The 25298-nt window shown below is 38.3% G+C and overlaps 1 protein-coding gene across 1 annotated transcript; it reads right to left on the bottom strand.

Annotated features, from left to right (window-relative positions):
- Window positions 1–1802: 1802 nt before the first annotated feature.
- On the bottom strand, window positions 1803–20269 carry piwil2 (piwi-like RNA-mediated gene silencing 2). Its single transcript, XM_068703368.1, has 24 exons — window positions 20203–20269; window positions 18635–19011; window positions 17061–17166; window positions 16406–16520; window positions 15482–15657; window positions 15212–15296; window positions 13992–14102; window positions 13550–13667; window positions 13182–13306; window positions 12187–12267; window positions 11743–11856; window positions 11005–11193; window positions 10770–10854; window positions 10261–10353; window positions 9163–9303; window positions 8490–8603; window positions 8205–8393; window positions 7924–8025; window positions 7683–7799; window positions 7328–7416; window positions 6700–6805; window positions 5790–6043; window positions 5100–5207; window positions 1803–2526 (listed from the first exon to the last, which is right to left on the bottom strand). Exons 2-24 carry the CDS (start codon window positions 18998–19000, stop codon window positions 2370–2372), a joined length of 3141 nt encoding a protein of 1046 aa, XP_068559469.1. The 5' UTR covers window positions 19001–19011; window positions 20203–20269; the 3' UTR covers window positions 1803–2369.
- Window positions 20270–25298: the final 5029 nt, after the last annotated feature.

The following is a 25298-nucleotide window of genomic DNA, read 5'->3' as shown; positions in this document are numbered from 1 at the left end:
TGGTAAAATCACATAAACACATATTTTGGAGCCACTTGTCTACAGAGATGCCACCGCTTTCTAGTAGTCGTACACCTGCTGATCACGCGTTTATTTTAATAAAACATGACGGCATCACATGAACTGACCAGTATGAAATCATTTTGAGATAACTGATGGCCAACATTTAAATCTTGAGAGAGACCAATGGATATATTACATTACAGCGACTTACAATAAGTGCATTCAACATTGGTATTCAAGAGAACTACTAGTCACCAGAAGTCATAAGTACATCTCCTTTTCCAAACAAGCATCTAAGAGCATGAAGCAGAGCATAACTCCGAGCCAAAGTACAGTGCAGAAACAAAGAAAAACAGTTAGTGCAAAAAAGTAATATGAATACAATAAGTGCAACAAGCTAGTATGAAAACAATAAGTGCTAAGTGGAAGGCTCAGGGTAGCACTTCCTGAAGAGGTGGGTTTTCAGCCTGCGCCGAAAGTTGGGCAGCAACTCTGCTGTCCTGACGTCAGTGGGAAGTTCATTCCACCACTGTGGGGCCAGGACAGAAAACAGCCGTGACCGGGTCGATCGGCCGCCAGGACCTCTGAGCGACGGGGCAACCAATCGCCCCGAGGCAGCAGAGCGAAGTGGTCGGGCGGGGGTGTAGGGCTTGACCATGGCCTGGAGATACGAAGGAGCTGTTCCTTTCACTGCCCTGTAGGCTAGCACCAGAGTCTTAAACTGGATGCAAGCTCTTACAGGGAGCCAGTGTAGAGAACGGAGAATATTGCAGATCGTCACTTATCATTGATAACCTCAGTATATGACATCATGACCGCTGTCTCGCCAATGGTTGTAGGACGTTCTGTAAACATTAGGAAAATTACCACTATAAAACAAAACTAACTTTGGCGGAACATTCTGCGAACCATATTCTTTTGAACAAAAACTAACAGTTCAGGAACATTAATAAAACTAAATAAACTCCAGGCAACATTTGGTACAGTGGTCCTGCAAACTCCTGATAATCGTGTGGGTCGTCACACTGGGAGGGAGAGTAATAGTTATTGATAAATTCAGGGCATGATATGTCATGATATATAAACGGATATTTGTGTAAATTTACCAGCTGTCTGTGGAGATTATTATTTTTTGCAAAGTAACAAGTTGACTTTTCCTTTCCATTGCAAAATATTGAAAAAAGTGCTCCAAGAAGACCCCTGGTACCCAAATCCTTGGAGCTTTCTTATACATTAGATGGTACATCCACTTACACATTTTGTATTTCTGTTATAGGGCTGTTTCTTTCCCTCAAGCCCATGAAACACCATTGGATTGATCTGTAACGCTGACTGTGAGCCTCAACAACAGACAATCAGTGTTGGACCATAAGGATGCGCTTGAGGACAAATGGGAGCAAATCCCTGCAGTCAAATACCAAAATATTGAATGAGTGGAGGCTGCTATTCCCAATGATTTTGAAGCGAGATGTTCAACAGTCACTTAAGGGTGTTGTGTGTCCACATACAGAAATATCAAAAGTTGAGATGCTTTGCAAGATGATACGACCATATTAATATCCAACTTAATGGAAAGCAAGTCAAGATGATTTGAAAAGTCTATCTTTGCATTGTTAAATGACAACACATATCCAATCAAAGCAGAAATACACAAAGTATATATTTTTTTCTGCCATGTGTGTCCTGCAAACACGTCTTGAATTTGAAAACGATCGTCTCTGTAATCATTTGTCCAAAGAAAGTGCACTACGGAGTGATTATGATGGTGGAGTGTCTGGGGTAGATAAAAGAGTTTCACAGTTATTTAAGCTTTATTTTTATAATGTACATTTTAGTATTATGGACATGCAAAGCTGAAAGCTATACGATACATTCTGGGATCCAACTTGTAAACTTGTATAAACCAGTACAGAATTGTAAATAAAAATCTGACAGTGGAAGGGTCTGCACATTAACAAAACACTGACTAATATTTATGCCACAAGAACGGTGGCTAAGAATAATCTAGAAAACTTAAAACGTTGCAAACTTTGGGCTCACTTCAAACTTAACAGTTTCTACTTTTTCTTCACTAGACTTGAAATTAAAATACTCTTGTATTAATATCCCACACAATTATTACAGTGATAAAATATGGTGGTACCTTCACAAAAAGAGTTAGCTATTTTATCATGGTGTGAGAGGCAAGGCAGCCTTCTCAGAAACATCAGTAGTAATAAAGGCGTGATTAATATAGGAATTACAGGTGAAAATCTACAGTATACTTTTAAGTCTTAAGTGACATGTCAACAATTTCTTTCAGTAGTGTTTTTCAGCTGGTTTTGCTGTGACCGGAGCAGTTTACTTGTGGTAGTAACTGGTGCAGCTCAGAGGAAGAAGAGCTTGTCTGATAGCTGGATGGCCGGCTCTGAGTGCAGGTACTGACCAGACAGGAAGGCCAGTTTGTGGGCATACTTGCATGGTGCTGGAACACGAATGGTGCCTGGCCAGTTCCAGTACAAATGGCACATCTTGAAAGTCAGCCTGGTGTGGGAACAGAGAAAGAATGTTAAATTGTCATACAATTTATTAGGTACACCAAGCACAAACAAATTAAGTCTAATCAGCCCTGTAAAAAAAAATAAAAATTCTACCGTATATTTTTCCCACTTATTTCAACATATTCAGTTTTTTGCCCTTATTCCGCAAAAGACTTATCCTACTGCACCATTTACGTGGCAAATGCAAATGAAAACCATAAATATTTCACACACACACACACACACACACACACACACACACACACACACACACACACACACACACACACACACACACACACACACACACACACACACACACACACACACACACACACAGTTGTGGTCAAAAGTTTACATACACTTGTAAAGAACATAATGTCATGGCTCTCTTGAGTTTCCAGTTATTTCTACAACTCTGATTTTTCTCTGATAGAGTGATTGGAACAGATACTTCTTTGTCACAAAAAACATTCATGAAGTTTGGTTCTTTCATGACTTTATTATGGGTTAACAGAAAAAGTGACAAAATCTGCTGGGTCAAAAATATACATACAGCAACATGAATTAGCAATTTTGGTGACTTAGAAAGTTGTGTCAATGAAATGAGCTTCATAGCATGGCCTCTTAACTTCTTGTGAGTGATTATGAGTGACTACAGCTGGTGACTTCTCTGAGGCCATTTAAATAGGGCTCATTGGATACAAACGCCCACAAACGCTACAATGGGAAAGTCAAAGGAGCTCAGCATGGATCTGAAAAAGCGAATCATTGACTTGAACAAGTCAGGAAAGTCACTTGGAGCCATTTCAAAGCAGCTGCAGGTCCCAAGAGCAACAGTGCAAACAATTGTTTGTAAGTATAAAGTGCATGGCACTGTTTTGTCACTGCCACGATCAGGAAGAAAACGCAAGCTATCACCTGCTGCTGAGAGAAAATTGGTCAGGAGGGTGAAGAGTCAACCGAGAACCGACAAAAAGCAGATCTGCCAAGAATTAGAAGCTGCTGGAACACAGGTGTCAGTGTCCACAGTCAAGTGTGTTTTGCATCTCCATGGACTGAGAGGCTGCCGTGCAAGAAGGAAGCCCTTGCTCCAAAAGCGGCACCTTAAGGCTCGACTGAAGTTTGCTGCTGATCACATGGACAAAGATAAGACCTTCTGGAGGAAAGTTCTGTGGTCAGACGAAACAAAAATCGAGCTGTTTGGCCACAATGCCCAGCAAGATGTTTGGAGGAGAAAAGGTGAGGCCTTTAACCCCAAGAACACCATGCCTACCGTCAAGCACGGTGGTGGTAGTATTATGCTGTGGGGCTGTTTTGCTGCCAATGGAACTGGTGCTTTACAGAGAGTAAATGGGATAATGAAGAAGGAGGATTACCTTCAAATTCTTCAAGATAACCTAAAATCATCAGCCCGAAGGTTGGGTCTTGGGCGCAGTTGGGTGTTCCAACAGGACAATGACCCCAAACACACATCAAAAGTGGTAATGGAATGGCTAAATCAGGCTAGAATTAGGGTTTTAGAATGGCCTTCCCAAAGTCCTGACTTAAAATCCCATTGAGAACATGTGGACAATGCTGAAGAAACAAGTCCATGTCAGAAAGCCATCAAATTTAACTGAACTGCACCAATTCTGTCAAGAGGAGTGGTCAAAGATTCAACGAGAAGCTTGCCAGAAGCTTGTGGATGGCTACCAAAAGCGCCTAATTGAAGTGAAAATGGCCAAGGGACATGTAACCAAATATTAGCACTGCTGTATGTATATTTTTGACCCAGCAGATTTGATCACTTTTTCTGTTAACCCATAATAAAGTCATGAAAGAACCAAACTTCATGAATGTTTTTTGTGACAAAGAAGTATCTGTTCCAATCACTCTATCAGAGAAAAATCAGAGTTTTAGAAATAACGGGGAAACTCAAGAGAGCCATGACATTATGTTCTTTACAAGTGTATGTAAACTTTTGACCACAACTGTATATGCAGCCGTGCATACTGGGTTTAACCCTGGTGTTGGACTTGTTTGACTGTGCAAACACAGTCTCCCTCTTTCATTTATTGTGTTTGCACTTAACCAAAGCTGTGCGTCTGTCTGGCATACTCTTGTCAGCCAGTTGATGATTAAATTGAAGGGGTTAGCCTTGAAGTTTGCAACAGCTCTGGCTCACTTAGGTGGGCTGACCTTTGAGGTGGACCAGCGTTATTCTCCTTTTGTGACAAGCTGCTCTTCTGACTTTTGCTTAATTTTGTTTTTTATATTCCTTTTAACTGTGTCACTGCACGGTTAAACAGTTAATTACCAAAATCCTAACTGTAAAAAACTATGCTCAGTTTGTATCGGGAAAACAATGTTGAATGTTAAAATGTCAGCAACAGAATCATGCTGCATATTTAATTTGTTAGTCAGAAAAGTGAAGAACATCTGACGAAAATAAAACAATTTTTCAAAGTCATTGTTAGAACTGTAATGGCATTATTAAATGTTCATATTGGTACTCGGTATCGTTAAGTACTCAAATGTAAGTACTTGTACTTGGTCTGAAAAAGAGTGGTATTGGTGCATCCCCATTATGAATACCTTTGCAAATGGTCTGGTGTGAGATTTGCCGTGTTGTACAGAGATATGTAGTGTGTAGGAAGTCCACAGCCCTGATGAGTGTGATGTGCCACCAGATAGAAGTCCACCCTGAAAAAACAAACAAACTTAAGTGTTTGAAAATTTAAATAACTGACAGCAGATGCTCTGAGTCTTCGATGGTGTCCTCATCAAAGTGCTATATACTGCTGTTGCCATGAGATGGTGTTGCAGTTAGGGGAGAAATGATAAAAAGCGAGTCTCTTTTCTTCTACCCAGTTAGGCTGCTCACACAGCACTTTATCTCTACAACCTTCATGTAAGAGGACTCTGTTTACGATATACTCACATTATTTCTCTTCCTGAATTACATTCAGACTGCACACACAGTTAGACTGGAACCATATTAGACTAACTTCTTCAGGTGTATTTGTGTGGTTTCTTGGCTGGCGCCGGGGTTTGAAAACAATAGTCGTATTCTTTTATACGAAAGCTTAACTAAAACTACACTTACTAAACTAAAAGCAGAGAGCAGGCCATCTGTGGCCAAAGGCTGGATGCAGACAAAAAACAACTGTGTCAAGAGATGCAAAATGTTCACTGATTTTAACTGGGACCACTGATTTGCACAAGGGTTTTCCTGCAGAATGGATTTGACAAGAACGAACAAACAGGGTAACTTTGCTGACTGACCAGTCTTTCTGAGTGAGGGTGTGATCCAGAACAGTTCCAGGTGAGGGTGTACCAACGCTGTTTGTAGTCCAGGAGAAGAGGGTGGTGCTGATGCGCTTTTGGACCACAATGAAGACCAGCTTGGGCTCATAACTGGGGAAAGTCTCAAAGCATTTGATCAACTGTGGGATCTCGTACTGCTCCACCATCTTCAGCTGACTATCTGACACACCATCCCGATACACCACAATCTTCTCCGGCAAGTTGTGGTTCACCTGTACAAATTAAAACATACACAGGTGATGTGCCAGATGTGGGTGATCAAATCAAAATATTTAAGTTTATTCCCTTTGCAATGTACTGTGTGCTTTAAATTGTGGCATAACACATTTGTTTCTTACCTAAAGACCATCTAGATACAGATCACAGGTTAATACTCTGTAAATCCAGTATTAATATCAGAAAGTCCATGTTGATCACAGTGACTGATCAGAAGGTTGTTTTCTTCGTAAGGCCATTGCTCTATTTAGTTAAGGGATGCCACTATTGCCTCCTTTGGCAATACGGCCAAAATCTTCTGTCACAGTATAGGTAATTTTACATCACAATAACAGTATACATCATGATACAGTAATTGTTCTGTAAATTGAATTAAGAAATGGTTTAAAATAACCACTTTCATTTGGAATTCCATACAAACAAAAACAATTGCCTCTAATGAGAAAACACTGCCAACGCAAAGTACATTGTGAATATGTCTGGTAATCACATAACCAAGCCTCCTGGTGGATACTTCGTTAAAACACTAAACCAGCCGAGGGGAACAGAGGAGGCAAAGGGTGATTTTTGGCCATATGGTTTAGGGTGTAGTTTAGACACAAGAGGGACTGAATTAAAATACATTCATGTAATGCATGTTTGCAGTACTTACCTCGTAGTACTTCTGCAGTGCAGCCAGTAAGCAAACTCTGAAGCCATTGATCAGTTCCTCAGTTGGTGTCTGGAAAGTTACTCTGGAGTACCAGCGAGTCAGTGAGCTGGATAAGAAAAAAAGCTATGTATTTCTGTCAAGATATTACAACCATTAGCACAATTGAATGTTGCAAGACAAAATTAAATACGTGGCTATATAATGTAATGCGTTTGTTTTGGGGATGTACTAAAAGACTTTCTGCATAACAACCTGAAAATCTGCCAATCTCATGTAAGAAGTGTCTCAAAGGGTGTGTGTGTGGGTAGGGACGCGAGCTACAGTCAATGAGAGCTTAAGACACATGTTGCGGACTCTATTGATGCAATGTTGTTTTACATGAAATTCATTGATAATCATTACATTTTGAATATTTTCTTATGAACTGTGGGAATTTTAATTATCCATCATACGATTAGAGTTTTTCTGATATATAATATATCATCATATATAACATAAAAATTAAAACGGAAATTTGGGAAAAAATTAAATGGAATCTGGATTAAACCTGTAAGCAGTAACAAATTGTGCATACATAACTACTAAAATTAATAAATATGTTAAATCCAAGGACCAAAACAACTTTTACCTGTTCACACTTGCGACAAAGCCCATGACTGATTGATGCGCCTTGCTGGTGTCATGATGGACATCAACTCCCACCACCATCAAGTGTTTCTAATAAAGGGAGATGGAGGTTCATTATTTCCCCATTGACTGCACTAATGTTATAACCTCTTATAATTTTCCGATAAACCACAACATTTGCTGTTCAAATAGTACTGTGGTATCAATGTTTCCTTTAAATATCATTCACAATTTCACACGCAGTATTATGCTTAAAATTAATAGTGCCCACCAGAAAAATCACAATTAAGATATTTTTCCTAAACCATGCAGCCCAAACGTCGCTCTTTTACTGCTCTTTCAGACATGATACTCACCAGAGGGACATTGACAGACCACAGTTCCCCTCCTAATTTGCTGTTCATCTGCAGGAGTATCTTTTGGGCGACACTCTTCAACTTCTTTTGCTGGGAAATTGTCCGGACATTGATGGCCTGCGACACAATAAGTGACAAAAATCTGACTTTTAACTGGGAGAAAATACTTTCAGAAGAAGACCTCTCTTTTCCTCGAATTCTAAACCAACCATGCACAACCACATGGACAAGTATTATAAACCTGGGATGGGATGGGACTTTTGACACAGCAGAGCTTCTTGATGGCACTGTAGAGATCGTCTCTGTTGCCGACCATAATGCACACTACCAGCTGCATATTGGGCTGTAAACAGATAAACAATGGAGAGTTACACAGGAAGGACTTCACTTGGGCCAGACAGTCCTCATTTAACCATGGTCAAAAAACAACAACTTGTGCAGCTGTTTAAATGCATTTGTGCCAACATCACACCATTCAATAGTATTGACAAAGAAAGATGGATCTCTTGATTTATGTCATACCTCATTGGTGAGCTGAGAGTGGATGCTCTTGACGTATGTCTCAGTGCGATCATCCCTCAGCTCCACACGAATGGGTCGCCCCAGCCGGAAACCAATAGGCCCGGCCACCTTGTTAAAGATGGAAACAAGCTCGTCAGCCTGCTCTGCACAGCGGCGAGGGTAGAAGATAGCCCAGGTGTTCAATGGGATCTAAGAGGGAGAATATTCAGTTGGTGAAGAAACAAATAAACACAGCAATTATATTCATCATAAATGAGGAGCTCTAGAGATGTCTCCAACACTCACAGAGCTGATTGAAGCATCCCTAACAACCTCTCTGGACCAGGACACATCAGCACCGGTGGTGAAGGATGAAGACTGCAGACAGATGGTTTCAAGCGGAAGAATTCTACCTGTAGTCTGCATGAGAGGAAACCAATACACAATATACTGTCAAAACACAGAGGAGGAAAAGAATGGCCAAAGATCACATTGAGTATAAAAAGGAAGCATAATATTAAAAAGAACTAAAATCAACACTAGATTCTAGTGACTTCCTACCTACCTATCGTACAGTCAAGCTGCATTTCAATATTCCACAGATATTGACATATTTTATGTTTTTAAAACCTGTTAAAACCTCAGGGTCACTTCCAGTTTGATGACTTGAGTGGGCTCTAGGTCCTTGACCAGAATTGTTAATTGCTGTTAATAAAGGATGATTTACAGTGACTCTTCTTTTACATCTTCTTGTGTTATGTAGGCTGACATAAAAAGAGTGGAATGTAGCTTAAATTTAGTCAAATTTGACTGTATTGATAGACTGAAAATAAAGGGTATTTTAAAAAAACCTGCACTCTGCATCACTGTCTTGTGAGAAAATAGAGTTGCATTGTTTGCAATATATGGACTTCAAAAGCATTTCTCTTAAGTGACACATTAGAATAAAGTTGAAATAAAGTTAACAGCAGAGCCTCACCACCATGATTTCTGAGTCAATGTCCAGTCCCCATCGGCTGAGCTCCTTCGTACTCTCAGGATTGGTGCTGATGTTCTTTAGAAGCTGTTTTATTGAGTGGGTGTACTGCTCACCACTCACATTGATGTGCATTTTCAGGTCCTGCAACACATTCGAACAGGGTCAGTTTCCCCAAGTTCTATCAATAACAATATTTTTTAGATATGTATCTCCACATTTCATCGGCCTTTGGGTTTGAGAAGTGGGGATGGTAGTGTCTGCTGGAGATGACATTTCTCACCTTGTACAGTGATATGCTTAATTTAATTGGGCCATTTGGACTAATGTTACAGTAGTTCAACCACTACTTAGCTGGATGTTAACAAAGCTATTGTAAAATACCACTGGTTGTTATTAGAGTTGTCAAAATGAACAGTCTTTGGTTAAACTTTCTTTTCACCTCTTTAAACTTGTTAAGAGAACATTGTTAACAACTACACACGGCAGCAGTTACATTAAGCAAGCATAACATATTACCTTTCATATTATAAGAACAAAGTCTTTACAGCTGTTGGTGTTGTTCCTGAAGTTTGAACGTATAAAGCTGCATTCCATTTGAACTGGGAAGATGGAGTTTCTGAGGACATTTCAACTGGAAGTCGAATTTCCGTTCAGTTGTACGAACTCCACCAAACCCAACCTCAAAATCCAAGATGGCTGCTCCATGCAACAACAGTAAAAAAGCGGTAGTAATAAGCGAGTGAATTTGAGTTCCCTCTGGTGAACAGTTTTGCAGTGTATTGTCTATTTCTAGGGCTTTTATTGTGAAAGGTAAGAACAGTAGGAGTGGATCTGGTATGCACTGCCTTTGTCAAGGTTGAGGGGAGTAATCAAACTTTGCCGCTTTCAGACCAAGGAGCCTCCGTGTTGTTGTACAACAAAGTGTACCCACAACATGATTGGTTGATGGCTTTATTCGCAGTGCGAAAGGTCAGAAAAATGTACCTCATTCCGGAAAAAAAAGATTTTAAAAAACATACCGTGTGAATTTATTGCATGAAAACCACCCCTGGGTGTGTAAAGGCCTGTGGAGACCAAAAACATTGTGTTGAAATTTACCTTCATTGACCTGAAGTCCTTCCGCATTTTTTCTGGGATTCCCGTCATAAAGGAAAGCTCTGGTACAAGAAGGATCTCTCCAGTAATGATTTGCTGCAATAGTTAAATATTATGACATTATCTACACAGTTAAGTGTTTACTGCTCATATTATATTTTTCATATGATTTCCCTTTCGTATTATGCACCCGTTGGGCTTAGAAGCAAACTACAGTATTATGGATTATTATTATGTAGTATGGAACAAGTATTACTGATGAGTAGGTCGAGAGTGCCTCTCACATGGGAAAGCTTGATATAAGGTTATTCAGTTTTTGGTAAAGCAATTGTTTGTTGTGTGTTTTACGTCAGGAAAAAATATGCTCATTGTTAGACCTATTGTAGCCACAAGGTGGCATTCTGATGCAAGAATTCAAGTCATTACAGCCGAGTGGTCTACTGTAAAGGGCTTAAATACACTTGTGTCTTGAGCATTTATTACGTTAAAATAACTGATTCTTAGAGTTTTACCTTCCCTCCTGGCTTGGACCTCTCCTTTGGCCGATGCATGAGCAGAGGTTGGTCCACCTCTTTGATTGTAATCCCATAGTTCTTGCTGTTAAAATTTACAATGCAACAAATAAGAGTTTAAATTGTAGTTGACTTTTATTGCTGCTCTGAATTAAACTGCCACCATTTCAAATTACAATTACGCCTGCTATATTTTCCCTCAGTTTTAAAGAGTTCATGGACAGAGCAGCCTCACCTGTAGTATTCCACAAAGGTGGTTGTTGTGCCATCCATCAAAGTGAAGGTGTCTTTGGGCGATTTGTTCCACTCAATGGCATCAATGCGGTAGGTGCGGTTGTTGTAGCGGGTGATGACGATGCTGCCGATGAGCTCTTTGGTGCATTCGTCCTGGAAGTTCTCTCTGCTCTGTTTGTACAACGTGTTCCTGGCAGACAGAGAGCAAAGGCCAAAAGGTCATAGCTTTTCCATTTTCAGTGTAAATAGAATATTTTATAAATAATCTATAGATTCAATACACCTGTTGCATTTGCCACTGCCCTTTAAAATACAACCCCATTCCCAGAGGGCAGGGTTATAGTGGTTGAGGGTATTTGCGGTTCTGTCTCAGAGGACAGATGCACTAAAAACGGCATATCTTACAACCTGGTATTCAAATATGTATGACTATATCACAGAATATGACATTTATATAGCTGTGCGGCTAGGTCATGGCATATTCAATGTTCAAACTTGTATGAACATGTCTACAGAAGACAGACGAGATGGAATAAAAGATGCATTCTGAATTTAATTATTTATTTATTATTAAATGTATTCCTACCCAGCAGCATTTACTGCCGAGTATGTGATGCTTTATAAAAATGTAAGGCCCTAACTATTTTACGATAAAAATGTATCCAGTTTGACTTGTATGAATTTATCTGCAAACTTGCCACTGTTTGTATGCTACTGTTGATTTGCCACGTGAACTCACATGACATTCAGCACCGAGTCATTTCGCAGGACTTTGTGAGACACATCCACGTTCAGGTACAGGCCTCCATCTGTGCGCTTGATACAGGTTGAATAACCCGGCCACACTTGCAGCCTACAAGAACAGACAAACAGGATAATGAACGGGCTAAATCATGATAAAAGCTGGCATATGAATCAGAACCGTTTATTGCCAAGTACGTTACATATACAAGGAATTTGACTTGGTGAATGGTGCATAACAATAAATAGTGCAATAATCAAGACATATTTTAAAAATAGAAACATTATAATGTTACAGTACTTTAAAACAAGAATATTGTAAAAGTGGTAAGTGTATTTCAATATAGAAACATAGAAATTGTTCTGGGGATGTCAGAGTCAGAGGTGGGGGTCCCGGGCTTTGTTTATGCCCTCTGATGTTAAGATGCAATTGAGTACAAACCGATGTTCTGCAAGAATGACTGCGCTTTCTGGATCGTAATGATTTCGACCAACCAGCTTCAGCCCGATGATTTTCATTACCCTTGAAAAACAAAAACAACATTGGGTCATGTCCTGTCATTTGACCATCCTAATAGTAACATATGATGGTAGCATACTTTGTAAAACAATTATGGCTGCTTAGGTTATTTCATTAAAGGGCTTTTATGAATACAAGGAAACATTTTTGATTTTCTAAAGCAATATGGCTCCATGTCAAACAGATGAGAAAGAACATTTTAAGGCCACTTTGTGACCACATTGAGAAAAACTAAATAGGACATAAACATATGACACAGAGCACTGATGCACAGCAATGGCAGTGACTGGCAGAATGTTTTCTTCATTGAAAGTAAGGAAATAAACATACAAGTATATCCCAAACTGTATTAAAATCATGTCGTTTGTGAGTGGATGGAGGGCAATTACAGCATTTTTCTTTTTAAATTCTTAACATCACCAGTTAGATTATTTCCATTATAATGTATGTCAACAGTATGAAAAGTATGTAGGGCTGGATGATATGGCCTAAATCATCTTTTCGTGATACAAGTAATTTAATATATCAATAACAATATATACTACGCTATAGCATGTTTTTGGGAAATTCAATCATTATATGGTGAAGGCAACTGTTGTATACTCCTGTGTGAATTAAATACTTTACAAATGGAAAGTACTGAGTAGTTTCTCATTATAATAAGAATTTAAATGCAAAATGAACATAACTGTCTCAAGTGAGAAGCTTGTGACTGGAATGCTGCCAGTTGAAGTCCAGTCTGTTAATCGTACGATATGATTCCATTAAAAAAATATACATTATAAAACATTTTTGCCCAGGCCCAATTGTATGTAGTTATAATGTAGTATAAAATACTGATTCAGATGTCTCATCTTGATTTGTGTACAATCTAAAACTTAAGTGGTCAATCAGTGTAGGAGCCTTTTTTTAAATACCTCCTGAGCACCACATTGTAGAATGGGATGCAGAGATCAGAGTTGGGCGGCAAAATCTTCGTCATCTGGATGTGTATTTTTATTTCCTCATTATCGGTTCGTCTCAAACTCTTGAGAAAAACCACCTGCATGTCATCAAAATATTATGCAAAAAACAAGCAAAAAATTAATCCAGTATTCTGTTCAGCAATGTGACATTTTGCATTGCATAGTTCTGCACAATGAAAAATGTATATATTTAAACTGCTTTAAAGTAGTTTTAGACTTTTGTAGGAACTCAAGTCATCTACATACACAATTCAAATCAACTCAAAATGAAAACACTGTAGTCAATTAGCCACACAACTAATACAGTAACTGATACCTACGTCATTCAGTTTAACAGGCAGGAAGAGTATGGAGCCGTCAAAAGCTACTACTTCTCCTGTGGCCGAGCGGTGATCTTTCATCATGCCAAAACGCATTCCCATTGATTCAACATTTGGACTGAAAGATATTGAAAACACTCATGACTTCTTAGAACACAAAGCACTTTTCCAAGTACCAGTATCAACTGACAATATTGATTTCAACAATAGCTTTGAAATAGTCTTGCACTGAGCATGTCTCTAATGGGATTTTATGTAATTATAGCATTGGTTATCCATTTTTGGTTCATAGCGTGGTTAAAAAAAAAAAATCCACCTAACATAAAGTAATTCACTTTTTCACTGGAAAAGGTAGCTTAAACTTCACACATACATTTTTGGGAATTTCCATCAATCATTTTTGTGGTTGCTGAATAAAGAAACAAAAATGAACGATACTTACGTGAATGTAACATGGTACTGATAAACTGCTTCATTCTTACATCGGATCGAGATGTGGTTGGAGCCAATAGTTATAGGAGCTCCTTTTGTTCCAGCCTTATTAGGTGGCTCACTGACCAGATGAGAACATAAATGCACAAAAAGATAATTTCAGCACAAGACACACATACAGTTACTTTGTGGTACCAAGTGTTATATTCTGTCTGTAAAGCTTAAGTGAAAAGTGGCCCGAGTACAATGACTTTATTTCAAAGTACTAGCATCGACAAACGCTGACTGATCAAATGCATTATTATTCCGGTAGGCTAGATTCACAGCCAGTTAGTGATGAGAGAAAGGTTTTGTGTCGATTGGATTGTAAATAAGGGCGATTGAAGGAACGATAGGTGATTGTTTTTTCTACGACGATGTAATGTGATTTAAACTAAATTACGATCAGAAACAGAAACTAGTTGAGTGACATGTCCCACCGTTTAGCCCTGTTAATCAGTGCAAGTGAACTTTTAAAACAGATGTTTTTATGTTTAAATACATTAAATTAAAATGTCACTTTCAATAATGTTTATTCACGTAAGTTTTACTGTATTGTAAGAGCTATTAGAGATCTTAAAAAAAAAGGTCCAGTCTGTAGGATTTAGGGGAATCTAGCATCTAACAGAACTGAAAACCCGTCCACTCACCCGCCCCTTTCTAAGCGTGTCACTTACTCTCATCGGCCTTCAGGTGACTTAAACCACGCAAGGCCCTCTCTAGGGACAGCGTTTGGTTTGTCCATTCTGGGCTACTGTAGCAACATGTGGAAGAGGATGCGCTCCCTATGTAGATATAAAAAGCTAATACTAAGCCAATGAAAATGAGTCTTAGTTTCAGTTGATTATATAGTAATAAAAACATAACTATGAATATTATGTTCCTTTTCTGCTAATAGATCACCTAAATGCTACACAACAGACCTTTAAAATTGTTATTATTGCAAAGCTCCATCAGACGATAATGTACTACTAGTCTACTACTACAAGGTAATAAAAAAATGTTAACAGTAGAAATGTTTTTATTCACACAAACTCCTACTCCCGCCGACCCCCACAACTGGACGTTAGTAAATCGAACGATTGTGCAACCCTAACAAGCGATAGGTTGCTATAGACACATAATGGCAGCTGGAGGTCAGCTTAGTGTGTCAAGGCCCCAAGAGGTAAATAGAAGAAATTGGATCCTTACCAGACTTCCTCCATTTTCAGCTCCATCTTTGCCGGTGCGACAGCAGAAGGCAATACCTCTTGAGGGGTGGGCGGGGGCGTGGTTCCTTCACATTATTTGCATTTAAAAATCTTTAACATTTTCAGAAGTTCTTGTCACTCATATTTTCCTATTAACTAAATATCACAAGAACAATATTAAAAGTCTAAAAAACTACTTTAACCTAGCTGATGGAAACATCTTTTGCATTGTTTCATGTATTCTCAGAATCAATTGTTAAAGTTTCCCTACCTGTGTGGGAGGTCTGAGTGTGTTGGGCTGCTTGTGGCTCAGAGGCTGGAGAAACAGATTCAACACAACCTGGAGGAAAAGGAGGAAGAGCGCGTCCTCTTCCTACTCCAAGGTGAGGCATTGCTGCTCTTCCAAGCCCCACCATCGTCTGAGGGGACAAACCTCGGCCATGGAAACTGAAATGGGTCAAATTATACAGTAGGTAGAGTTGCTTTTCAATACTGACAATGGGTGCAATATTATCTATCAATGATGGCTATAAAACAATGAGGGTCTTAATTATGAAAATTATAAAATATTTTTTTGCCAAATATTTATACAACCTACCTCCTACAACCTCTGGTCACGTTTTATTGATTTTGTTGCAAATATTTTTGTGACCAACAAGAAGCCTATGATGCCCCTAAATGTGAAGTTACATCCATAAACTCAAGACTCTTATGATAATCTATTTGTATCTTACACTTGAGTCAAAAGCTGCTCTTACATTTACTGAAACAAAAACAGCCGCACCACTTCAGTTACACTAACATCTGGCTTACAAAGCAAACGCAGCACCTCAAGGCTCAAACCAGAAGACAACATACTTGAATACAAAATGTTGCTTCAGATCACAATCGCTTGATTTTACTGGAGGTGAGGCATGATTTTGGTGTAAATACCAGCATAATCAAATTTGAGTTGCGTCTGTTTTGTCAAATAAAAATTAGGAAGGCGACTGAAAACATGGCTAAAAAAACTTCCTGCACCCAGATCCCAGTTTATTAGGCACACCTAGCTAAAACTAACGCACTAAAATACAACAGTGCTGTAATAAATCCTACCTTCATAAAGGCTACAATGTGTACTCTTGTATTAAATTAACAGGTGTTTCTAGTATTTAGTGCATGTTAGTTAATACACTGGAACTCCACTTCCACCTACCTGCTGCCTCTGCCCATCACGTCTTCAAGTTGGCTGATGCTTTCTGGGCTGCTGATGACACCTACTGGGGCACCTTGCAGCTTCACATCACCCAACTCTCCAGCTGCTCCTCTTCCTACAACATGTAACAACTCATTACACGAGGACATGTTATGGGTTAAACCTGAACTGGCAGTTTATCTGAATGGATCAACGTGTCATCCCATGGAGGTTTGCTGGCGTCTTGGCTGAACTCACTCACTTCTCTATTTGAGAAAGAGATTTAATTTAACGATATTGATGTTTGAATGCCTTTTAAGCAACTCAGCTAACAGAGCAAGAAAGAAAGAAAACAAAGAGTGCACATGTGGATGAGCACAACAATATCCAACATTTAAAAAAAATAATTTCCAAAGCTTTATGCATTGTAACTAATACTATTCCCATCTAAGGATGTTAATTGCATTAGTGATGAACTAATAATTACTCCATAATTATTCCAATTAGCATGCAAAACTATCTGTAAGTTCTTATAAATAGACATCAATGTACAGTAGCTACCATTAAACCAAGTCTGGACCCGAATATTTGGTTATTTTGTTGTTGGGTGGGTATTCAGTTTTCAAATATTTTTTCATGGAGGCCTTTTTAGGTAAAAAATAGTTTTAATACTGACCCACTGGTGCTGTTCCTCTTCCCCATGAGGTCATTGAGGGCTCAATGCCCATTCCTCTAAACATTGAGACCAGTGTTGAGGTTGGACCAAGGGTAGGCATGTCAACCTGTAGGCAGACAAAAACCTTAGCAGCTTCAAAAAGGGACAATTTGGGTGTTTTGAAGTGGGGTTGTATGAGGTACCTATCCATAGTCAGTGTATTACGTACAGTAGATGGCAGTTTGGAGAAACAGAAGCAAAGCAATATATTGCTGTCAACGAGGGCAGCAGCAAAATGTACCTAAAAGGCCCATCTAAATAAAAACAGTTTAAGTGTACGCTAGGGATGGGACGATAAAAGGAATACATCACAGATCGCAATAAAAATTAAAGAATGTTCACGACAAAAAGTTTGTAGTCTCGTGCAACAAAAATATGTGTTTCTTAACAAAATGTAAGGTTAAGTGATTGCTGTATTTTTCAGTGGCATTTTAAGAGTTTGAAGCATATTTTGATGATTATCGGGATAACATATTTAACTACATTTCATTTGGCCAGGATAATCATGACATGAAATTCTCATTTGTTACAAGTGGAGCCACCAGGGCTTTGACGAGAGCATAAATAAGTTTCACTTGAAGTTCAATTCTGTCAGAAAGAGTTGTCTGATGGCAAGATAGAGCGGTGAAAATATTCTAAATATAGCGTACACTTATGTCTCAACAGGATTTGGAAAAACTTGTCCATGCATTTATCTTCAGTAGACTCGACTACTGTAATGGTGTTTACAGGTCTTTGTAAACAGTCAATCAGAAAGCTGCAGCTGATTCAGAACGCTGCAGCTCGAGTCCTCACTAAGACCAAGAAAGTGGATCACATCACTCCAGTTCTGAGGTCTTTGCACTGGCTTCCTGTCCAACAAAGCCGACCCCTTAGGTCGTCTGGGACAGGTCTACTTTCTGTTCCCAGAGTCAGAACTAAACATGGAGAAGCAGCGTTCAGTTTTTCTGCTCCACATATCTGGAACAAAGTCCCAGAAAGCTGCAGGTCTGCTGAGACCCTCAGCTCCTTTGAATCACGATTGAAGACTTTTCTGTTTGCTGCTGCCTTTAATTGAACCAGATTCAAGGATATTAATTTCCTGCATTTCACTACTGTATTTTATTTCTTACACTGCTTTTTAATGTTTCAATCAATGTTCTTAATTATTTTTAAATCTCCTTTTGCCTTATGTTTTTAATATTTGTATGTGAAGCACTTTGAATTGCCTTGTTGTTGAAATGTGCTATACACATAAACTTGCCTTGCCCATAAACTGATATTGCCTTTTATAAGTAAGCCTCTCTTTTAGGTGGCTGAAATACGTCTTGCTGCTGTCCCTGTCCAGAGCAGTACTTTGCTTTGCTTCCACGCTGGTACTATCCAAATTGAAGGCGTGCTGACTATCGTAGGTATTACACTAAACATGGATAAGTACCTCATACAACCCCACTTCAAAACACCCAAACTATTCCTTTAATGTAGGGCAATAATATTTAGAAAATAGAAAAAACATGGAAATTGTACATGCATAGAGACAATTATTTTGTTCCAACCTCTTTTCTGGTCTCCTCTGTAAGGTCTCGCGTCATAGTTTCACGTGGAGGCGTCTGTCCGTGCTGCGGCTCCAGACTAGGCAGGATTGTACCTCTTGACACCCCTACCTTTGGTACAGCTGCTTGGAAGAGCAGCCCTCTGGCTCGGCCAACCACGGGGTCAGCAATGGGTAGAATCACTCCTCGTCCTTGTGGGGTATCGCCAGAAGTGGGGAAACCTCTGGCTCGTCCTACACCAGGCCAATCTGCAGGGAGCAGCAGCCCTCTACTACGTCCAACAGCCGGCTCCTGAGGCTGTAGTCCTCCTCCACGTCCCAGCCTAGGAACGCCCGTCATCCCAAGCTTGGGAGGCTTCTTCGGATCCATTTGTTGAACTTCTGATATAACCGGTCGACACAACAATGGAGTAATGTTAGCAGTATGTCTCATTAAGGAAATAATGCACACAAAAATGTAATGACAGGAAATGTGACAATCATGCTCTCGTTTTGTCTTGTGTTTTGAATCCACCTTTCCTTTAATGGGGTGTGCTTTCGCTGAGTTACTGACTGGAATACATTTTGTAATACAGTTAACCAATGTTGAGTATGATGAGGAGTTTTCTACTGAATTTCTACTTTAAAAAGAGTTTATTAATTTATATTATTTTATTAAAATGTATCCAAATGTGTGTTTGTGTATTTTGATAATCGATATATGTGTTGATTATTACTTTGATTGATCAATTATTAATCGGATTAAAAAAAAAAATTCTTTTACCAGCATTTTATAAAAAAAAAAGGTTCGTTGTGTTATGTTCAATGCTCTTTTACTATAAGAAACACTGAGAAAAAAGATAAATGTAACAATATATACACACATTTATATACACTAATACTTAATTTCTTATTCGCATTGGTCTGTTTTTTATTTTATTCTAATAATTTAGCATTTGCTGTCTAAAATGTGATGCTTTCTGTAAAGCACCTTGAGTTATGGAAAGTTCTGTATAAATAAAATGCAAATTAATATTATCATTAATCAAATATTGCAAGTTTCAGTTGTGAACGAATAAATAAAGTCTTCACTGTCCCCGACCGATGGCATGAAATCTATTTACATTAATTTGCAAAAACATTGCTCATAAAAGACCGCTAACGTTACACTAGCTAACACTAACTTTTGAGAAGTAACGTTAGGCTAATTTAAGCTATTTATTATCGCGTTTCCTGACTTCAAAATGTAACACTAACGTTAATTAGCCAGCTAGACTTAGCGGCGCCTAACTGACTTAACTAACTGACTTAACGTTAACTTAATGACGTTAGCTATCGAACACTGGACATTAAATTGCGTTGTTAGCATGGCACCACGGTTAGCTAAAACCGTAGCTAACATTAGCTAACTGACAACACGTGTTGAAGAAAATCACACAGAGGACGTGACAACCACTAGAAATTACACGAAACTGAAATACTTCCAGAGCACTCAACGTTTTAAAGCAAACAAAAATACACTGTTCTTAAGGTTTACAGTGCAACAACTATACAGACACACACTAACACAATGGACGGACATGTATCTCTCACCTGGCACAGGGTGTCAAGTCCGCTCTAAATTAATCCACCGGCTGGATTCAAAGATAGTATCTTCCCTCCCACGCCCTTATTGGATACTCGTAGATTCTACCGCGAGGCATTGGTTTACAGAACTGTCAATCTTTTATTGTTATTCTACGTGACATTGAGGAATACCGTTTTGTCGCCCTCTGGCGGTTACTACCTGGCACCTCAGGTGTACTCAAGAACTGTGCTTAAGTACAGTTTTGCAGTACTTGAACTTTACTTGAGTGTTTTTCATTTTATGCTACTTTATACTTCTACTCCACTAGATCTCAGAGGTAAATATCACAGCCTACATTTTGCTCCAATACATTTATAAGACAGTTTCTAGTTACTTTGCAGATTTAAATCATTAACACAACATTTAAATCAACTAATAAATGATGATTTATATTATAGGTTAGGCGACCTAGCAATATATAAAGTAATTGAAATTAGCTCTACTAGCTACAACTGTTAAGTATAGGCTATATATATATATATATATATATATATATATATATATATATATATATATATATATATATATATATACAACATTATGAAATGGGCCATAATGAGCAATGTTACTTGTACATAATGATGCAGGATTTTTACTTGTAACGGAACATATCTCATAGACTGTGTAAAATAAGTATATCTGTGGTATTGATACCTTTACTTAAGTAAAGGATCTGAGTATTTCTTCCACCACTGAGTGTTGCCACATGTGATACTGTAGGTAATGTGTGCAATAATGAAAAATCGGTGTCACTTCATGACAATAGCATCAGGCTATTAATTTAATGTAGACTCATGAGGTACAGTTCAGTTGCAGCTGAGGTGAAGTAATGTGCAAAACCAGTTGACAGATTCTAAAACTCTAATTTCCAACACTGAAATTGCATTTGGCCTATTTGTATTCTTTAAACAAGTCTTTTTCTTGGGCTATGATTCAGCCTGGCATGTTTCATATTCACACAGTTCATACACATTTGGAGATACATAACTCTCTGCTGTTGGCCAATTGCAGCCCACTTAGGTCACTGGGGCAAAAGTATCTTTGTGCAGCTTGGTGACGGCGGATAATATGTTTGACAGGTGTAACCAATCTAATTTACTTTTCTTTCTTTTTTTTTACAAATCTTCTATAATCACAAATTAAGCTAATTATGCCCCTGATCTATGTGGGATACAACGGTCACCACACTGACTTTTGAAAGCAATGATTACTTGGGAAAAGGGATTGGTAGAAGCTGTGCCCCTTTTGTAGTCTTTTTCAACAAGGCTTGTGACTCTGACCGACACATAAAACATCATGAACAATGTCCATATTCAAAATGCTTAATAAGCCAAAGGTAAACATTAACGTGTGATTAAACAGGCGGTGTCTGTTCTGTTGTCTTTTGAGTAATTACCCACATACTGTATTTGCGGTGTGTACCACAGCTATATATGGCATTCAAGAGAAATTAGTAATACATGGTAAGTCTTATGAATCTTGGCTTTCACTACACAAAAAGGCACAGCTAAAAAATATAACCATGATGAAAAGATGCTTTGCACACTCTAGGTCAGCTGCTGACATGCACTTGCATTGATTTGTGTCTCCTTGTCATTTGAAAACAGTCTTTCTCAGAAGAACGCTGAAGGAGGTGGACTAACATTCTTTCCAAAAGTCCAAAAGTCCCAAAGCCCACAGAGCTTTGGTTTTCAGGTCACCGGCTGCAGGCATATTGGCAATTAGCCTTAGACTCATTCGAAATAATCACTAAAAGGCTCCCAGAGGTATTGAGGTGATGACTTTGTGCTCACACCAGGTCTCTTTAAGAATAAATGAATCACTGTTCCAGAAAGTAACCATTCCTTTGTTTTTTTTATATTAACTACTGGTTTTTTTGGGATGGGGTGGGGGTGGGTGGTGGGGGGGAGTTACTAGATGGCATAGAGCGTTTAAAATAATCTCTCCTGGAGTCTACTTTTAAGAACTGAAGGGAAAACAGTTTTTAACATTCTGATGAACATGGCTTGTTTCTATTTTTATAAAATCAGTCTTCAACGGATTAATCTTTGGTCCTTGAAGTACAACATCATACAAACAGCAAAAATGATAAGGGTTATATTTTATTTACAAGGGTTGTAATGCCATCTATTGACATATTGAGGTAAGTGCTACCAATATCAGAATCAAATTGACCGTTCATAATGACTTTAAACACTGCCCCCAAAAACTTTTTCCATACCACGAACCAACATCAGAATCTGTCTTGATATTATTTGTTGTATTACAGTAAATGCAACATGTCAGTATGTGAGTAAGTGCCTCAGAAAAATGTTAATGTAAAACAGTGTAGCCAACAGTTTACCAGTAGGAAGGTTTATTTGATTCTAATTAGAACAAGCTTTGTTTCAAATTTGTGGTAATCAGCAATCAGTAATTGTTTACCTATTGAGAATAAACCCAGGGGAGTATGAGGTGTTTGTGACCTTGTATTTAGACTCCCTGCAGAGAGAATAATCATACATCAATAAGAGTAGGGAAGTATGTTATCTCAAAAGCTAACAGTGATGTTCCTCACTCTTAGGGTTTTCAGTGCCGTAGCTCAGCAGCAGCTTAGCAGAAATACAGTATGTGGCAGTTTGTAGGTGTGATGTTTTCCAGGTTCAACATGCTTACTCGGCAAACCCAACTCTCACATCACCGACATTTTCAAATTCTCATGTTCTCATTCTATTACTACTTTAAAAAACATGTTTCACTACCACTTGAGTTACAGCCACTCACATATGCTGACCATGCTCAATCTGTTAAAAACAACTAGCAATTAAATATATATATATATATATGCATTTGCATTTATCATTTTATTCATATCTTATCTGTAGTGCATGGATGGATAGCAAGATAGAGAGAACAATTCATCTATTATTGTGAGCTGATGAGCTAGATGACATACATATGTTCCATGTCAAAATAGAGCCTACACCAATAAATGTACAGATAAATTCATTACATTTAAGTTTTTTCATCTGCTGCCACAAGACTCCATTCCAGTGGACTCATAACAACATTAGTTATGCTAAAGTGTGACTGGTTTTGACTAAGAATGACAATCAGAGCATGACCCTTGCTGTAATTCTCTTTCAACTAGTTTTTGGAACATAATTTCAATGGAAGCTACTAATAACAGCTGAGAATATAAATTCTATGTTAAGAGAAGAAAATAAAAGTAACATTTATTGACACAAAGCCTATAGGCCTTTTGTTGCTATGATGTGATGTAGCAAATAGGATATTAACTTTAGGTCGTCTACATGAATAATTTTATATTATTCTATTTCATTGTATATATATTGTGAATTTTTTATATTTAATATTTCTCACTCTGTTATTTTTATTGTATATATTGTACATTTTTATACTCAATATTTTTTTTTTACTCTGTTACTTGATTGCTTATCTGTATCATAATGTTGCTGTAGTGAACAAATTTCCCCTTGTGGGATTAATAAAGTATCTATCTATCTATCTATCTATCTATCTATCTATCTATCTATCTATCTATCTATCTATCTATCTATCTATCTATATGTATTACCTATTATTGCTATCTATTAGGATTTTTTTTTCTTTTTTACCTTTATGAATTCTCCGTGGTTTGATACTGACAATATTCACCCGAGACTATGAATACACAATAGTTGATAATGCATCGAATGATATGTTATTAACATAAGACAACATAAGCCACTGTTCGGCTTCTGTAGTAAGATTGTTTTATAGTAAACAGAATCAAACCCATTTAAGTTACATGAATTATATGACTATGGCTTATACTGATGCTTGCAAGAAAACACTGGTTCTATAATATTATTTCCTTTGGAAGTGATCTCAGTTTTGAGTTCAGCACAGAATGACAAACACTCTGTGTGTGGTTCACTGGTCATTTCTGTGGTGAGGTACTTCTGAAACAAAGTGTTTTTCTATTCTCCTCTTCTCTAACATTTTGTTGTTATGATGAAATTAGCTGTTTGTTGCCCAGCTACTGCTCTGTGCCTGATTGTGTCACCTTATTAAGGTCATGTTCGCAAATCCTCAATTTGCTGCCAAGAGGGGAGATAAACAATGTTTATCTCCCCTCTTGGCCCGTGAAGAGGGACAATCTCCACCTGTCTGCCTTCAGCTGTAATCTACATCTAAAGAGCAGACATTTGACTTCAACTGACTGACTGATAACATTATGCCAGTTCATGTCAGGGGCACAGATGGGCTCCAAGTCAACATAGTCAATAGCATTACCTGTCATGTTTAATGCAGCATGTTTGGATTAGACCTGGAGGAATGCTTTTGGTAGTGTGCTCTGACATTTAATATTATCAGAACGTGGTCAACATGCTGGTGTAATTACAGGTCAAAATGTAAAACTTGATGGCAGCCTGTATATCATTAAGGACAAGTTTACTTAATATGTTGGTTTCATTGAGGTTCTTACTGACAATTAGAGGGGTTCCAGGGCTTGTGAGCAAAAGTCACATGGATTCACATGTGGATTTTGAGGTAATTTCCTCTAATTGGTTCAAATGGCATTTTCAATTTTGACAAACCACACTACAACAAAGGAGCACACAGATTTGCGTTTTCAGCAGTCTCAGCGTGGAAACCTGGTTGCATCAAAGTCCAAGACTTACCAAATATCACAACTGAATATACTGTAGGTGGCCTCTGGGCCAGAATCTCTGTTTGAAGTGACTGTTTCTTGTTGGACAGTCAATCAAACAACTACAAAAACAGCCAAAACAACAACCACAAAGACAACAAACACATAAACATGCAAAACCACCACACCGAGATTCAAAATGACCATGGGGGAATGCCTGTGGTTGGTTCCACAAAGATGAAACAGCTCCATTAACTGTTAACAATTTGCAACAGTTTGCTTTGAATTTCTTCTTTCTTCTAACCATCTCCCCTCATCCCTTTCAAAACAGGTGTAATCCATACCTATTTAACCCTTTGCATTACAAAACCCTCAAAGGAGCTGAAAGAAACACTGACATGTTGACAGGTTGATTTGCATAAGCCC

Source organism: Cebidichthys violaceus, unplaced genomic scaffold (assembly GCF_023349555.1).
Source record: "Cebidichthys violaceus isolate CVI_PGR_0920_01 unplaced genomic scaffold, fCebVio1.0.p SCAF_9, whole genome shotgun sequence".
NCBI classification, from domain to species: Eukaryota; Metazoa; Chordata; class Actinopteri; order Perciformes; family Stichaeidae; genus Cebidichthys; species Cebidichthys violaceus.
This window is presented reverse-complemented; position numbering and strand designations above follow the sequence as displayed.

Excerpts from the sequence above, each read along its gene's own strand:
- piwil2 (XM_068703368.1), bottom strand. The coding sequence starts at position 19,000 with ATGGATCCGAAGAAGCCTCCCAAGCTTGGGATGACGGGCGTTCCTAGG. Across the intron at positions 10,354-10,769 it reads GGTCCAAGCCAGGAGGGAAG|CAAATCATTACTGGAGAGAT; the intron begins GTAAAACTCTAA and ends TAACTATTGCAG. Across the intron at positions 7,800-7,923 it reads AAAGTCCCATCCCATCCCAG|GCCATCAATGTCCGGACAAT; the intron begins GTTTATAATACT and ends ATTGTGTCGCAG.